This window comes from Colletotrichum tamarilloi, assembly GCF_030869305.1.
Source record: "Colletotrichum tamarilloi strain Tom-12 chromosome Unknown Scaffold_2.1, whole genome shotgun sequence".
In the NCBI taxonomy this organism is placed as follows: Eukaryota; Fungi; Ascomycota; class Sordariomycetes; order Glomerellales; family Glomerellaceae; genus Colletotrichum; species Colletotrichum tamarilloi.
In genome coordinates, this window is record NW_026849385.1 from 341,834 (window position 1) to 358,898 (window position 17,065).

Consider the following 17,065-nt stretch of genomic DNA (forward strand, 5'->3'; position numbering starts at 1 on the left):
CTATAACCTTCCGCTACACCAACAGCATCAGCATCGACAACACAGACCCGATCGTCGTTGGCGTTGTCATTCACATCCTCGTCCAACTTGGCGGACTCCCGCAATCATAGCGTCATGCAAACCGACTGCCTTCCGCCATCCGAATATTCCACCTGCAGCTCTGCATGGCCAAGCCTCAAGCCTCAAGTCTACCAAGGTCATTCATCCAAATCCCCGTCCCATCTTTGCTCCCGTATCCCGTCTGCATTTCGATTCTTATTCTCTGTATCCATACGGATGCAGGTTCTTCAGCTTCTCAATCCAGCCCCCAGACACTGGCTGCAGACACGAATGCTGACAACTAATAAACTCCCATCGGCTTACATCGCCCCCGCCCGCCGCCGCGCTACACCGCGTACGAACATACGCACAGTCATCACCACAACCCGTTCCAGTCCAGGTCATCGTCATCGGCCTCCAGCCTCTCCTTTCTCGTAATGAATGCTGTCAACAGACTAGCCTACACAGTAAGCCTCAGATCACGCAGTCCCGGGCCTCCGAAAATTCCCAAGACTCTCCAAGACCACTTTACAATGCTTCCAAGACCTAAGCCTCCACGACAAGAAACCCAAACGGGCCCAAGTAGCTACTGCTGGCATGTTCCCTCGCCCGCTCTCATCTCAAGCACCTCCGCGACACGGGGTGTTTGGGTGTCGCCTAGCCTCAGACATCAGACAAGACCACCTCGAGAAACAGGAACACGGCACCACGACCAGAGGAAGAAGCGGCACGCACTAGACCGAGCCAAAGAAGAAGGCTAACCCACAGCTCATTTCCATTCCTCTGTTTCTCTCGTCGAGTTCAGTCTCTGTAGTCTGCACTGCCACGATCAACTCTCTCCAAAGGGCACGCGTACGTACGCATTACTCCAGCAGACCATGCCGCGCCGGGGTATCTTGCCTGCTCACACCTGAAATGCCGGCTCCCGGGAGAGCGAGTGCGACCGAAGGCTTCAGTGGTAACCAGTCACTGGTGTCTACCCAGCCCGATGCCCACTGAACAGGCTCGACGTCACAAATCCATGCCCCCCGGCTTGCGTGGTTTCGTCCCAACGGGATAGAACTTGGCCGGGGTCATTTCTAAGGAAAAGGGAATCACGAGCCTGAGACGTCTAAAAATGGCCCAGCCGCCCCAACGGCGGTTGGTAGGCTACCGTTGCGAGGCTGAACCGTCCAGCAGGCCGTGGACTCTTGGAAATCGCCTATACGAAAATTGATGAGAGCACAAAAGACAAAATGGAAGGCTTTTCAGAACGCTTTCTTGAGGCTGCCGTCTGCCAGCCTTCACCCTGTAACATGTTCTGCAGCACCATGACTTTCCTCACACTGACAGCTCACCGCGGCACACCGAGCCGAGCGACCTAGACCATTATTCCGGCCCACGATGGAGACGGATGAGCGATGGACCAACAAGATTTCCAAGGCTAACGCTGATGATCGACGAGCATCCAATGTTTTGGGCTGATGAACCGCTGGTCCGTCGTTACAGACTTTCCAGTGAGTGAATATCCCAACTTTGCTCAGTAACAATTCCAGTTGCAGGTCCGGGCACGAGAGGCTGTGTTCGTTCACCTTGCGTTTTTACCTTATGTTGCTTATGCAGGGCTTCCCGCCGACAAGAAGCCAATTGCGACGCTGCCCGAACCTTGTTCTCATCCGTCTGGCTCCCTCCCTCGCACAGTCCTCGACTACTCTCTCAGAGTCTGCGAGTCTTCATCCTCGTTGGTCCCTCCCGAGACGCGGATCCTCCGTGCATCGCCACGATTGAGATTTCTCGCTTCGAGCGTGTTCCGGCTCGCTCTAGACGAGCGCACATCAAACGGCACTCAGAAACAATTCCATCTCCCTTTGCAGCTCCCTTCTCCGCAAAACCCACATTTTCAAATCTCGTCAGAGTGGTCAGCGTGCCAGCGGTGCCAGTGTGGCAGCAACCCGCCAGCAACGCGTGCTTCGGGGCCCGGTGTTACGCTGAAAATCACAATCCCTTCCCAGTCTGGCGGCAACTCATCTCCAATCGTTTATAGCCAAAATAAACATTGCTGGTGGGAACCCGTCACAATCCACACCCACTGTTCACGGCATCGACAGCAATGGGGGTGACGAAGTTTTCCCATAATCGCTCATCAATGATCAATCTCCAGAGCTGGGGCCCGCATGCCACCTGCAGACTTTCCTTGCGTCGTTTAACATCGACTGCCATGTGTCTCGGAACATTTGACTCGTACCATCATGCCTTAGCCTCCCTTGAGGAATTTTGCAATAATGGCTTGTTCCTTGCAGCATATTGTTTCTTCTATCCTTCCCTCTCTCATTATTCCAAGGCAACAAATTCTGTCATAAGAGGAAGGGAGGGAAAAAAACACAATTCCTCCAATATTCCCACCTTGCAATTATATGCTCATTTATCGACAACCTTAATCTATGTCATGCTGCTCAAGGTCCAGGGTCTGAAATACTCCATACACGTTATAACACAAAATTTAGCACTCGCCCCGAAAACGAAGAGGCGACTTCTCTCCTCGTAAGGCCGGTTCTGTCCATCCGCAGATAAATGACCCGACGCCTTAAAATAAATCACGAACGCCTTACCATAACATGGAAGATCGTCCGCTTCCGTTGAGGGAATCCATAAATGCCATTCAATTCTCTACAGGCGGCAGAGTTCCTGAGAAAAGTGGCATGAGGTAGGAAAGGAATTCCAGCGCAACACATTGACGGTTTGACCCAGGGAGTCGCGCGTACATTTTCAGCTTAGACTGTCAGTTTACTGAAGACAAGGAATCGACGTTGTGTGCATAATTTCCCTGCAGCGTGATGTCAGCGTCGCCCGCGAAGACCAGTTTGTGAGGATGTTCAACTAGAAATCCTGAAAAGTCGCCGACCTACCAATGCTATAGAAATAGACAGATTGACCGAGTAGTCAATTGGTAGATACAGCCAGAGGGGATCGGTTCATTTGATTCGAACCCGATTTCTTTTCCCTCGTATCGCGATGAAGTGTACCAGCCCGTCGACCTCGCGACAAAACAGAGGCCTGGTGATCAACCAACCAAGCTGGCAATGGCGGCGAGCCACTCCCGCTCACTAACACGGGGGATCGACAGGGCAAGCGGCGACATGGCTGTCTTTTACCAGACCAGACCGGCTTACGATATTCGTATGGCGTACGGCATGTCACGATTTCTACGAGTATCTGATTCGACTCGATAACGCACTCTGTATGAGCACGCTCTTTCCATCGATGAGATTCTTCATTATATGGCAGAAGTGTGAAGTGGCATTCATTACATTCCCTTCATCTATCAAAATCGATTCTGTATGCATGCGGTACGCTCAATCGCTGTACTCGTAAAGCCAAAAAAAAGCTCCTCAAACACCCACCACCGTGAACCCAAAAACCCGCATGCATCTTCATCAAATGCGTCTAAATCCCACCATATTTCATGTGAAAATGTAAAACCATAAAACTCCCGCCTCCTTTCCCACTCTGTACTGCTCCTTTCCGAGTGAAATGAACGCCTTCGTGCTCGTTTTCATGTGATTCATCTCCAGGCAGCAGCTTAAACCACCCCTTCCCATGAGCAGTCCAATCCAACTGCCGCCCCTTTCCCCCTTCGTAGTTCATCTCAACGCCTTTTCTTTTTTTTTTCTTTTCCATCTCACTCTCGCGGTTTGTATGTTCCACGGTATCAATATTCAATCATATTGATCCCACTGCTGGTTCCACGGCTTATTTGTCCCCTGGAAATCCATACCGTGCTTATAGTACCCCAACAGCTCCTCCTCGTCGACGCCGCAGTGCGTCTGCCCGTCGCGGCCCTCGAACCAGCCCAACCCGTACGTCTTGCCGAGCCCCTCGAGGTACCGCGCCATCTCGGCATTGCTCATACGCGCCGTGTTGACAAAGTCGTAAATCATCTTGCTCTGGTGGATGAAGGCGAGGTGCGACGAAATGGTGTTGGGCTGCCGCGGCAGGAACGGGTGCCGCCGCCGGAGGAACACGATGGTCGCGACGGTGCCCATGTACACGAGGATAAAGGTCGCCAGGCCGTACGAGATCCAAAAGGACGAGACGGTTTCCTGTCCGGCGTTGATGCCGCCGAGGTCCGGGCCGTCGTCCTCGACGCCGTGGTGACCGCCGGGTCGATCCTGCGGGTCCGGCGGCGGGGCGTAGGCGGCGTCGAGGAACTCTGTGCCCACGACCGTGGCCAGGCTGGTCAGCAGCACCGTCAGGACCTCGGCCATCATACTGCCGAATCCGACGAGGAACATGAGCGTGTGGGCGTTGAGGAAGGCGTGGAACGGCATCAGGGCGAACGGCATGGCCGTGTAGTCGAGCGTGAGCGTCTTGGACGACGAGTGCCTCTTTGACAGGATGTAATACGGCTCCATCATGCGCATATCGGTCTCGAGGCCGCCCCAGCCTAGCTTTATGCAGACGGCCAGGGCGGTCACGACCCACGGCGCTTTGGACGTGATGATGCTGGCGCTAGAGAAGAGAAACACCGGGATGAAGCCCGTGAAGAGGGCGATGCCGATGACGAACGGGAGGAAGCCGCCGAGCCGCAGGGATCGCGGGTGCGGGTTCTGCGAGAGGTGGTCGTCGCGGTACTTGTCGGTATCCTGCGACGACACGGGGTTCTCGTCGTCGGGGGCCAGCGACGCGTTGCGCAGGACGTAGCGGCGGTGCTTCAGCTTGTCGTGGATGTCGCGGTGGCTCACGACGTCCAGGTCCGCAAAGTCCACGAGGATGTGACTGACGACCGCCATGGACGCGAGACCTGCAATGCCCTTGACGTCGGCCAACAGGCCAGACCTTCTCCTTTGGAGGATGTAGAAGAGGATGCAGCCGCAGAGGGCGCAGACGCAGAGGGTGGAGGATAGCAGCCTCGACCAGATGGCATTCAGTTTGATCTCTTTGTCGCCGTTGGGATGCGCAAGGCGTGTAGCCCTATCGGGATATAGAAAGAAGGACGCAGCGCCAAAGGTTGGCACCAACGACACAGCCAGGGAGGTCGCGATGGAAGACACAGCGACCGCAAAGTGCCGCAGTTTGATCGCTCGGAAAGGCCGCAGCCAGCTCAGGCTGGTGACATAGTCAACGTTGATGGACTCGGCTGCAAGTGCACCTCCTTCTTTCGAAAGCTGATAGTACGCTTCGAGGCGCTTCACTTCAAAGTCGGTGACCTGCCACAACACGCCGTACGTAACGGAGAGGATAGTCGGCAGGAACTTGACGGCGAAGTACTCGAGCCCCGGAACATCGGCGGGACTTTTGAACTTGACCAGAGGATGAGTCTGCGATCTCTGGTAAAGAAACTCGACCATGACGGCGAGGGCAACCGACAGAACGATCAAAGCGGTGAGATATGGCCATCTCATCGAGAATGGCTTCCAGTTGGGCTGCGGGTAAAAGACCTGTGTCCTCTGGCTCCTGTTGACGGGGAACGTGGCGTGCCGTATACTAGCATCGTCGCCCATGATGCTCGGTCCCGCGACAACGCTGAGATCGACCTGGTCTACCTGCCGTCGAGCGGCCTCCTCGGGGGTGTCTTCGATGATGACCTCAATGACCTTCCCCTGCTTATTAGCCTCATCCTGGCCGCGGTCCTTGATGGTGGCTGCACGACCCAACCTCTGACGACGAGAAAAGGACCGCGTAAGAGAGGACCTCTTAGGCAGCGGGGACGACGAGAGCAGATCCTCGCCCTTGATCGTGGTGTCCGGCCTGAACCCGGCCCCGAGTCCACCGGTGAGATGACCGCTCGCCTCCTGCTCCTGCAATCTTCTAAGGAACGCATCGTCTTGATAGCCCATCGGGCCAAGCGCAGCAGTTACATCGAAAATGGGTTCGTTATCCGGAACCGACTCGTACTGCGACGATTGGCCTATGGGTGCGGCGGAGCGCAGGAGGGAGAGGTCATGCTCTTCCTCGGGGATGGTCTCGTGACCGCGTCGCGATGGTGCGCGACCAACATTCCGCCTCAAGTGCGAGGGCGTTCTAGGGATATCAGGGCCGGAAGGCGGAGGCAGGGACGCATATCCGGCAGCACCGGTGTAGGAAAAGGATGCGGTCCAGGTGGAAGTCGTCGAGGGTCGCCGGTGAGGTTGATGGTCCGAGTTGTGCGGTGACGGCGAAGTGTGATTAGAGTAGGACTGGAGCGAGACCAGGGAATCCCTCCCACGAATTGCTGCCGAATGATGCCCGTCGTAAGAAGGGCTCTCAAAATCGCTGACGTCGGACACGTTGGAACTCTGGTGCGCCAGTCGCGGTCTCTGCTGCGGCGCGTCTGGAGGTTGGTAAGAAGCACCAAAGCCTCTATTGTGCGCCATTGTTTCCAGCGTAATTCATATCGGGACGGGTTGTCGTCTTCGCTATCGGAGGTATTTCTGTTGCCCTTGTCAAAGGTGGGCTTCCTCCGTGACTCGCGAGTTGGCGAGGGTTGGTGTAAGTGCGCAAGGTAAGTCAAGGTTACTGTGAGTACGGGCGAGCGAACGAGCGGTATCAAGACAGGTAGCGAGCGTCAAAAGGCCGAAAAGATGAGAGAAAGCTGAGAAGCCCAAAATCAATCACGCAAAGACAGGCATCTTGGTCTTTTTGTTGCCCAGCCAGAAATTAGAAACTAGGGGGGGAGCGAAGGGGATTGAGATGCTGGGGCACAGCTGAGAAGGGGAGGAGAGCAGTTGTAGGGCTGCCGGGGGCGCGCTCTTTTCCTGGGGGATGTGCGATTGGACGAGGCGCAAGGAACAAAATGGAAATGAACGTCTTGGTCTGCAAGTCCGCAGACCGCAGGTCACAGTCCTTGAGTCCGTAGGAGTTCAGAGTTCACTCTCAGCATGGGGTCCACGCTAACCTGCCACCGGGCGAACTAAGGTGGTAGTGTGAAGATGACGGTTAGTTCAAGCCAGGGACTGCACAACGGGCAATGTCTCTCCAGGGGAAAGATTGGCGTGGTAAGGCTGAGTTGAGGAGGAACTGGACGGATGGCGTGAGGTGTGAGGCACCCCAGGCGAGGAGGAATGATGGTGCCAGACAACCTGAGAGAGGGATCCTTCACCCGTCGTCAAAGCCGCAAGCAGGGTCCAAAGACATTTAACAGCATGGATCGATTATGCCTGCGGCTTCTGACGTTTCGTGTCTTGCCTGCTTACCTTACTATGTATCAACCAAAGTCCCCCTTCTTGAAGTCGGAACACACAACAAAGCACTCTGATGGAAATCTCGTTTCCATCTGCGATCCCAGGAAATGCGAAATGCAGGAGGGGTTGCCTCCGAGCGAACGGCCTGCCGGTCCAAGGGTTACAGCGGCCATGTTCCCACAACTTCGGATGGCATGCCTCTGGTTGTGCCTGTGCTCCGTCCCTCGTCCAGATTAAGCGTCGCACTGACGGTGGGGGATAGACTTTCTCTCCTCCCAATCCCAATGCATGGAACTCCGAGCCGCAGAGCGCAAGCTTACAAACTCTTGTGCGTATGGAGTACGGGTAGGCTGTGTGACGGAGCAGGTATATTGCAATGTAGTGCACGGATACGGAGTGCGACATAGCTGTGAGCGGCGAGCCAACATTATTGCTGCCATCAACATGCAGGCCCTGCAGGACAAATCGATAGTCATTGACGCCCCCCTCCCACCCAGCACCCAGCACTCCGAGCCGCCGGACCTGATCTGACGCAGTCTTGCAGCAACGAGCTGCAGCTGACCTTCCAAGGTGACTGGCTGAGAGACAGAGGTCTTGGGGCTGCCTCTCTCGCGCTGCGGCTATTATTATTAGTATGCATGCCTGGGGCTATATTCAGCCCCCAGAGCCGGGATCGCTTCGCGGGGGGCGTCGCTTAAACTCCTGGCAGCGCGGAATGTTGCCGGGTCATCGTCGATTACGAGCTTCTTCTGTTCACTCTGAACCCCTCTGAGGTTGTTGTCGATCTTCCGCTGCTTGCGATCAGTCCGGTCTCGCCCTTTCACCGCGACAGCAACTCAAACTGCCAAAGTATGTCTCACGGTCCGGTGCAATAGACAGGCCTGACTGAGAGACATGACCGGAAGTCAGGCAGGGGAAACATCCCGACGCAGGTGTCCGTGTGAACACGGCGTCGCTGTCGAAAGCCGGCCGTTTGTTCTTGTCAGGTTCCTCCTCATCCTGACCCAAGCCTTGCCGGCCGAGCCTCCCCCAAGAGATGAGCTTCTGATATGGCTGCCGCATGGACAATTTTTGTCGCAGAATACAAACTTGAGATTCTCTCACTGTTTAGCTAACCATCGTTCGCTTCTTGCTCTATCTCTTCATCTTCTTCGTCCTCGATCCGATTGGGAGGGGGGGGGGGGGGGTGTTCGGCGTTTGGTGGGCCGCTCAGCTGAGCTGAAGCCTACTTAGTTACGCAAAGCCGGGAGGTGTTGACAAACAACTGGTCGGTTAGCTCAGTTGGTTAGAGCGTGGTACTAATATTTCACCTGAAATGTTGTGTAATGCCAAGGCCGGGAGTTCAAGCCTCCCACTGATCAATTCTTTTGGTTTTTGAGCATTTGGTTTCACTTTTTGCTCTCTTTCGACGATATCTTTAATAGTTCCTCATTTTCTTTTGTCTCTTGTCGTCAGTTTGTTGTTGTGGCGGGTCGGTTTGACTTACAGGCAGAGAGGGTTCCAACCAAAGTCTACTTTCAAAGATCTTACACCGATTTGATACAACCACATACGGCTCTACTGGGTCGTACCATAATCACTTTCTAACTAGCGCTCGTCTTCTACTTGAATTATGTGTTTTGGAATTATTGAACGCGGAGAAGTAAGTACTGCTTCTGTGTCCGAGCCTCGTCCGCGAAAAGAAGATGACACTTTGGCGCAGCGTACAAGCTGGAACACATTGCCATGATTTCGTCTTTGTGTCGAGGAAACTCAGCGACCAAGAAAGTAAGTATAACTTCGTGTTTGGCACTAGCATCCAATGCCTAACGCTCGTCTATTGTCAAAGAGACAACTGACCACTTGCCTGTAGCCACGGCAAATTGAACCGTGTGCGCTGTCTCTTGTTCCAACAATAAAAACTCTTATGCTTCACTTCCTTGACGATACTGAGGCCAGCCCGTTTCATACCTGAGATCTTATGGAAAGGATCCTCCTATTGTGCGAAGATATGAAAGATGACGGGTCTTTGTTAGTTGCTTATAACTATAACATGTCATTTTACCTGTACGTCGCTGGTCAAAAACGCCATACACCTATTGAGAAAATGAAGCCGCGATGTGGAACAATATCACGACTGGCTGTAGTGTCGGCCTCATTCCCTGATCTACCGCGATAGCCTTTTATGGTAGGGACTGAAAGTTCATGTAGAGGCATGATACTGGAGCTATCCTTTGGTTTGCTGACTGCATCCTCGTGTCCCAGACTTTTGGTAAAGAACTCAGACTCTTGTACTAAGCCAATCAATGGAAACATCAGAGGGCATCCTCATACATCTTTAGCACGATTCGATGTTTTATTATGCACCTGCTGCCCTCTTGGTATCAACAAGCCAGCCGCTGACATCCTCAACGTTTAGCAGTGGAAGGATGAAGTTCATTCTACTCCTGTCGCCCATACCATGGCATTGGTAACTTACTCTGATAGAAAACCGTCACACCATATCTGGAGGCCTTGGCCCCCATGTCACTGTTCAAAAGGGTACCCCGCCGCGTCTGCCTGCGAAGCCGTCAGCGCCCACGACATGCTGCGTCATTACCATCCCTCTTCCCTTGCCTGAAATAAGAAGCATCCGGTAAGCGCCTCAAGGCTTATGAGAGGCAATCAGTCAACTAAGAAGTCGACTTGACCAAGCTGAGATGGTCGTTATCCTGGCGTGTTCCTCAAAGGCGCCCGTGATTCAACCTAGGCCGTGTGGCCACATTTGATAAAAACCCCCTTCAATATCACTCACCGCGAGCCAGCTGAACGGCCTAGTCGGCATGAGAGAAAGGGGTTTACCTAACTTGAATGCTAAACAAACATTCGAATCGAATTCTTTCTTGGAATACAGAGCTAGTATGGGGACCAACTCACACACAAATCCTTAGGTACATCATCCAACGTCAAATTATTCAAGCCAAACAGATGTCGGCCGAGAAAGAGAGAGGCAATATCTTGTCCGATTCCGCGAAGACATTGGTCTAGAAATGACGCCTCATCCAGACACGTCTCGCATCATACGCGTAATATCGAAACATTAGATATCACCCAGTAGAGTAAGAAAACGTTGTAAGTTGAGAAGCGTAAACGCTGGCAAGCCGCCTCTAGATAACCCTATATGTTACCTCGGTGACCTGCCGTGCCATGCTGATGATGTATTATTCCGTCACTTATAGGCGGATGTCTATTCCGATCGTCTTATACGGTAAAGGAGCCGGTAGCCTCCGGGCTCTTTTCCACCCCCGTTTTGCCCCTCTGTCTTGCTCTGAAGCTATACTTTACTTTGTGTTCATCATACCAAGACCCCCTCCTCGCTATCAGGAAAGCACCTCTCCAGCAGCCTCTCGCGATGCCTCACAAGAGCAGGAAACTCGCGCAGAATCTCCGACAGCGACTCGTCCACCCACCCAAACTCCTCGTCGAGCAGCAGCTGCGTGTACGAGAAGACAGACGCGTCAAACAGCGTCGGGCCCTCGCAGCCAGAGAACCACTCACCACCACCACCCTCTCCCCCCTTTTCTGAGTGACTACTACTTCGACTGCTGCCGTTCTCCCCCAGCAACGCAGCAAGAGCCTCAAACGCGGCGCGCGCGTCAGCGTGTACCCTCTTCGCATCCACCACCGCGCTCCTCGTCACCTTCAGCACCTCGGCCTCGGCCGCCGCGCGGACCTGGTGCGCGAGCGTCAGCCTGACGACGGGGTTCTTTGAGGCCGGCTCGATGTAGAGTCGCGACAGAAGGTCCGCGTTGGCGGGGGCGAGGTAAAGGGCGTATAGCCAGGCGGCGCGGAGGCGGTGGTCCAGCAAGGACTGGTAGGCTTGTTCGCGGGCCCTGAGCTCCGCGTCGGGCGCGGAGGAGGTCGAGAAGGAGGAGGAGAGCACGGGCAGCCTCTTGAGGGTTGTGTTTTCTAGGGCGTAGGATTCGAGTTTCGAGGGGCCGGCGATGGGGCGGAGAGGGGAGGGCGGGAGGAGGTAGGGGAGGGCGCCGGAGGGGGAGGCGTGGTTTGTTGAGGGGGCGATGTGGAAGTCTACGCCGGCGATTTTGAGAAAGGTCTGTTTGGGAGGGGAGGGTTAGCCGGATGCTGCGTGCAAAGACGGAGGACGAGTATAGGCAACGGCGGGCATGTCGCCAGGGAAGAGGAGGAAGACATCGAAACGAACCTGCCACTTTAGACACGAGGGGTTGAAGCTCGGTCGGCCCCTCGGAGCATCGTCGTCCGCGATGAAGACGTATAGTGTCGGCGTGTCGCCGCGGGAGGGACTGCGGAGGGGTAGGTCGTTGGCAGGGTAGACGGCGAGGGGGAAGCGTCGGAAGAGGGCGGCGACGGGGGCCGGGACGGCGAACCAGCTTCTCGGGGTGTTGTCCGGCATGATGGCTAGCTTGCGGCAGCGGCGTTGGCGCCGGAGGTGGCTTGCTCTCGGTGAGGCCGATGCGGTCGATGATGAAGGCGGGCGGGCGGGTAGGAGTCCCGGGCGTGGGTGTGGTTGGGAGGGATTGGATGGAACGGAGAGCTCCCGTCGTATGACGCGGGGAGATTGAGCCGAGGGTTGTGGAGGTCGGGTGTCCGGTAGACGGGGCTCGGCGGCGGGGTGAGCTGCGGGATGGGATGCAGAGCGAGCTCGGGGGAAAAGATGCGGCGCCGATGCGTGGCTGGTAGGTGTGATTTGCCCTGGGTGAAAGGGGGAGCGGTGCGGCGTGCGGCGTGCCTCGGTCTCGCGGAATGGCGGGGCGGTAGGCTGTAGCTACCTTTCTCAAACTTCAAAGTTGGGCCTGAGGTCAGGAAATCGGTATACTCCGTAGGTAGTACTCTACAGCTCGTGGTTTGGTTGGTCGGATTCATGAGATTTGATGGAGACGTCCGTTGTTCCGTAAGGTATTCGTGTGGTTGTACGATTATGCCCGTCGCGATGCGCAACTTTCTACACCGCCCATCCTGTGTCTTCGGAGTAATTTATCGCTTCTCCATGCGAGATAAGGGGTCTTTGCTCCCGAAGTCTACTTTCCCGCTCCTCAATTTTCTCGGCGCATTTGGGGCGAGACAGGGGCATAAAGTGGGTGGTGCCAGAACTTGCTACCTTAGTGTTGCATGAGGGTTTTTATTTCTCCTTCTCGTTGCTTTATCCCACTCTTACTCTTGAATATGGCCATGGAGACGTTGACCCGTGGACCATGGGCCAGTGGACAGCAAGTGCATGAATGGACGCCCGTTTGCTGGTTTGAATAAAGCTACCGGGACAGCTGCAGGAGAGCTGCAGCCGTGTCCAGCGGCCGTCCAGTCAGTTACGGATACTCTGCTGCAGCTGGGAAGACGGAGCGGGTTTGCGGCGCCGTGGATGGACCCTGAATTTCTTGTGACATGCCTGCCTTTGGCTGTATTGCGGTATGCCTCTTCTTTCTGAATCTGCCCTCGTCCTCGATGCAGCTTTTGATTGACACGAACATATCCGTAGCAATGCTTTTCTTGCAAGTACTCCGTATATTGGCGGGTCACTTGGGCCAAAGTCCCGGGCATCAGACTGGAAGAATTCCCATATGTCACTGGCTGGAAAGTTCATGGGAATCTCGCTCAAGTTCCAGAGTTGCCTGCCTCGGCGGCGGGGCGATATCGGCGTGCCCCGGAACTTGGAAAAACTGCCAAATGATAGCGTGCCCTCGGTCGGTCCAAGGTGAGTGGCTGCGGATCAACCGCGGTGAATTTCCCAGATCCGAGAGACCTTCTAGCGGGTGGGGCTTCAGGTTCTGCGTCTTCCTCTTCTTCTCCAGGGAGGGGGGGGGGGTCGCAAGGTGACCCTCGGTACTTTCGGTCAAATTCCTCGCCCAATTCCCAAATGGGCCTCTCCTACCGCCGTTACGGGTTTTCCGCCCGTCGACAGCTTGTCACTTTTGACGTGGTTGCAGGAAGAAAGCTGACCCGCCCGCAGGAACGATGTCCGTCACGGCGGGCACTCACACCGGACACTGCCCGGCAAGCATTGAGCCATTCCTTGGAAAGTTGACAGGAGCCATGACGGCCAGGCACAGAGCACTACGTATTGACATGCCAGATAGAAAGATCGCGCGACTCGTGCAGAACATGCAAGTGTATGCGCCTACGCCAGCGCCGACGCTATTACAGAGGGGAAGCATGGCCCATCGATCGATTCCATCCCCTCCACACCTCTTTTGATGGCTCTGGACCTTGATGGGCACCTGGTTTAATTTTTGCTTCGACGCTTGCCGAGCAACTCCTCGGCGAATTGACTCGAACACTGGCGAGCTAATCGGAAGTTGAGGCCGTCTACCACGGCGACTACCTTACACTGGACATGCGTTGCTACCAGAAGTCGAGGTTGACCTGCCACTGCCCACCTACCTTACCTAGGTAGCTTCGACTAAAGCTGCATGGTCCTAGGCGATGGGCTAGGAGGAACCTTCCCAATCCAAACTGTCGTCAACTTGTTCGTCCGAGACTATGATGCTGCGCATTTGGCTATTCGTACGCATGCTGTGGAGGGCCAGGTTCCGAATGCTGCGTTCCAAGAATCGACGTGAGGGAGGATCCTGATCAAATTTTTTGTCAATCAGAAAAGAAACGCACAAGGCATTCAGGCAAGAAAGAAATTTTGCCATTCTCCGGCATATGGATATTGCATGATTCTCGCCCTTGGATCAGAAGAGAGTGGTCCAACATGAGCATCATCCTGCCGCGGCCTGTGTTACCGCCCGGGATATTCTCATGCCGAAGGTATTCCGAAGCCTCGCATTTGGCTGGAGCGACTCAGCGAGGACGTTTTGGCGGGGCAGCCGTGGGGAAAGCATTTTTTTCCCTCTCTTCCAAAGTGGGACACGTTTGTCAAACGTGGGAGATCTCCGTCCCGAGATTTTCCGTTGCTTGAGACCAAAGCCCACTGCCCAGAGGGTCCCCAGACGGGAAGCATGCCGCTAGGATGAAGCGAGGTCGGAAAACCAAGCGACGGAGGGGCGGACATGCGCGTTCGACGGTCGCTCGAGACGAAGAAAAAAAAAGTTAAGGCGAGGCGCCGAAGAAGCTAGTTGTCTTGTGGGGTGGAAAGCCTGGAGAGTGCCACAGAGAAAACGGATGCGCCGTCAACATCGTTCGGTTCTTCTTCACATGTCTCCACCGAAGCCGGCATCTCCTAGGATGCTCTCGGTGATAGGTGTCGGCAGCATGGAGTCTGATGGACCAAGTTCAAGACCAACAACAACCGTCGCCACTTCTCCAGCCCCAAGTTTCTTACCTTACGTGAGTATCCACGACCACGCAACGTAAGGAGCAGCGGGAAGCTCAGGCAGAAAAGTCTTTTGCGGATACGTCAACCGTCAACGGTCCTTTGCGCACAGCCATCCCGCGGAAAGTGAGGCAAGAGGTGCCTGCTCAACCAAAGAGGCAAGAGCTGACGAAGACGAAGGCTTCAGCCTTCATGAATTGGGGGGATCAATGTGGAAGGCAGAGGAGCAGAGACTGGGGGAAATCACAAGCAAAATGGAAAGAGGCGTCTTGAATCAGGAGCCACCAGATCTTCCATCGTTTGAGTTTTGGCAATCGCTCGCAGCTTCCCCGGCTTTTCTCTTTGTGTTAATGGAGATGTTGGAACAAGTTCAAGGCTTGTGATTTTCCCCCTCCCCTCATGGAGTTCTTCCCCGCAATCCCGTCCAAGATAGAGTTCAGCCCGCATCAACCCAGCACCGCGAAACCACCTCACCTTACCTTAAGGCTTGTGCTTGGTATTCGAACCACAGCAGCAACAGGCACGGTCGTTGCTCTACTATATGACTGCCCTATCTACTCTAGCCCATCTCTGAGGACCATCCTCCGTGGCGGGATACTACATCATCCTAGTCGAGCCCGTGATCGAGTATCTCGCACTGCATCGCATTGCATCGCATCGTCCGCTTCCGCCTGCGTCTCTCAGTCATTAATCCGTTCATTCGCCAGAAAGGAAAGACATTCCGCAACTGGGCAGGCCAATATCCGTACTGTGCCTATGATGGACGGGCCTTGATGGGCGTGGGCACACAATCACATAGGCTGGTACGGATAGCGCAATCTTGGTCCTCCCCCAAGTGGAGCAGAGCATGTCATCGTCGGGCTGTTGTCTCCCTCGTCCTAGGCCGAAATCGAACGAGGCAGGGCTTCCGTGCATTGGCTCTTGAGCTTCTTTCCCAGGATCACACAGCCAGGGGCGGTTTGATGCGATCCAGTACCATGCGGAGAAACGGCCCAGCGTCTCTCGCTGACGGCGCATCAAGGGAAAAGCAGACACGCAGGTACCGATACATGGGGAGCCGAGGCCACCCCCATGCTTCCAGCCCAGGCCCATTATGACAACCTGCCCCCCAGGAACCAGCACCAAGGCACGCCGCACCATGACATGCTGCCTTTTTTGTGAAGAGTTGGCTCGACGGATACCTACCCCACACTGCGAAACGCTCGACGGCGAGAAGGCCGACCTCTCTCCTCCGTTTCCGCCGCTCAGGATTCGCCCATTCCAGCCTGTCAAGCACTGTGAGCGTGTGCTTCCGAACCTGCCACAGCGGTCGCTCGAGCCGCTGATCCGCAAAGACCCTGAAGGCCTTTTGGCCTTTGCTGAGTCGCGAGACGAGGTGCAAATCCCCTTCCCCCCCGCCTCAGATGGGGGGAAGATGTACCGGTACTTGGCACATGGAGGCCCTCAGTTACTGCTTTTGGCGACGTTTACCGCGAGGCTTTACGCCTGACGCTTGTGCCTCTGCAAGTACCTCCCCGCAATGACAAACATCAGGTCAAGCAGGCTGCTGGCTGTTGATCTGGGCTGGGCCATGCTGGGTCGTAGAAGGTGGCTATTGGGGTTGATGGACAAGTATGCGTCGTCGTCTCCTTGACGAGGCAAAGAGAGGAAGCCGAGGCGATACGGTAGCCGAAGAGAGTGAGGAAGAGAAAGAAGGAAACCATGCAGACGGCGGTTCGGCGTCATACCAAGCTCTCGCGCATTCATTCAACCTATCCACCTCCATCTTCGGACCTATTATCGCGGCTCCAGGAGTTGGTCGGGTCCAGGGCATAGAGCGTCATGGATTAGACGGCGGGAAATAACGTGAAGACGTATGGAATATCGTCCCTCTTTTTTCCCTTCCCTCTCAGTCTTGCTCCGCTCAGCGGGGAGAGGGAAGGGGAAAAAAAGAACTGGAGATAAGATGGATTCTTCAACCGCGGCTACTCTCCGTAACCGTGTACACTTACTTTGGCAAAGTAAATAACCCAACTCGGACAGCCATCTCGGTCTTGCGTCGGTAGATGGGAAAAAGCAGAAGACACACACTCGCGCGCGCGCACACACACACACACACCTGATATTATTCTCTTTATCCTCTCGACTCGCCCACCCCAGGCTTTCCTGGCCCAATTACCACATTTATCCTATCCCTCCCACACTCCTCCCACACTTTTAACTGTTTAACCACACCCACCCACTCTCCTCGTCTGGATCAAAAGCAAGTCAACTGGACAACCCGCGAACCAACCCCAATCAAAGACAAGCCCATCACATCATCACTCGCACACCCACACAAACCCGCACGAGCTGTCTGTCCTCTACTTCGTACTTCGTACACAATAGACTACTCGCTCCAGCCTTCTTTCGGCTCAGAATCCTACATACACTCAAGCAAGGAAACGCTGCTGCTGCTACCACCCACACTATCCCGCATACCTACGCAAGCCCGCGTCGACTACCGACTCACACTCGCCTTATTCTGTCCTCCAGGCCTGGCTCAGCTGCTACACACTCGAACGATATCCCACACATAAGAGTCGCAACATCCCTCCGCGCCTGACTGTGGTATCGCCGATCCCCCTTCTGCCTGTCTCACTTCTGCGAATCACTCTCT

The 17,065-nt window shown here is 55.0% G+C and overlaps 4 protein-coding genes across 4 annotated transcripts, besides 1 other annotated feature; 2 read left to right on the forward strand and 2 right to left on the reverse strand.

Annotated features, from left to right (window-relative positions):
* Nucleotides 1–476: 476 nt before the first annotated feature.
* CTAM01_00752 (uncharacterized protein) lies at nt 477–800 on the forward strand (the record flags this gene model as incomplete). Its single annotated transcript, XM_060516800.1, has 1 exon — nt 477–800. One exon carries the CDS (start codon nt 477–479, stop codon nt 798–800), a length of 324 nt encoding a protein of 107 aa, XP_060388262.1.
* A 154-nt stretch (nt 801–954) lies between these two features.
* Nucleotides 955–1,038: a sequence feature (Short protein (CTAM01_00753, KAK1511823.1) was converted to a misc_feature.).
* A 2,696-nt stretch (nt 1,039–3,734) lies between these two features.
* CTAM01_00754 (uncharacterized protein) lies at nt 3,735–6,371 on the reverse strand (the record flags this gene model as incomplete). Its single annotated transcript, XM_060516801.1, has 1 exon — nt 3,735–6,371. One exon carries the CDS (start codon nt 6,369–6,371, stop codon nt 3,735–3,737), a length of 2,637 nt encoding a protein of 878 aa, XP_060388263.1.
* Nucleotides 6,372–10,491: 4,120 nt separating this feature from the next.
* On the reverse strand, nt 10,492–11,568 carry CTAM01_00755 (uncharacterized protein; the record flags this gene model as incomplete). Its single annotated transcript, XM_060516802.1, has 2 exons — nt 10,492–11,250; nt 11,359–11,568. 2 exons carry the CDS (start codon nt 11,566–11,568, stop codon nt 10,492–10,494), a joined length of 969 nt encoding a protein of 322 aa, XP_060388264.1.
* Nucleotides 11,569–14,309: 2,741 nt separating this feature from the next.
* CTAM01_00756 (uncharacterized protein) lies at nt 14,310–15,916 on the forward strand (the record flags this gene model as incomplete). The annotated part of the gene is made up of 3 exons (XM_060516803.1): nt 14,310–14,464; nt 14,784–15,172; nt 15,540–15,916. 3 exons carry the CDS (start codon nt 14,310–14,312, stop codon nt 15,914–15,916), a joined length of 921 nt encoding a protein of 306 aa, XP_060388265.1.
* Nucleotides 15,917–17,065: the final 1,149 nt, after the last annotated feature.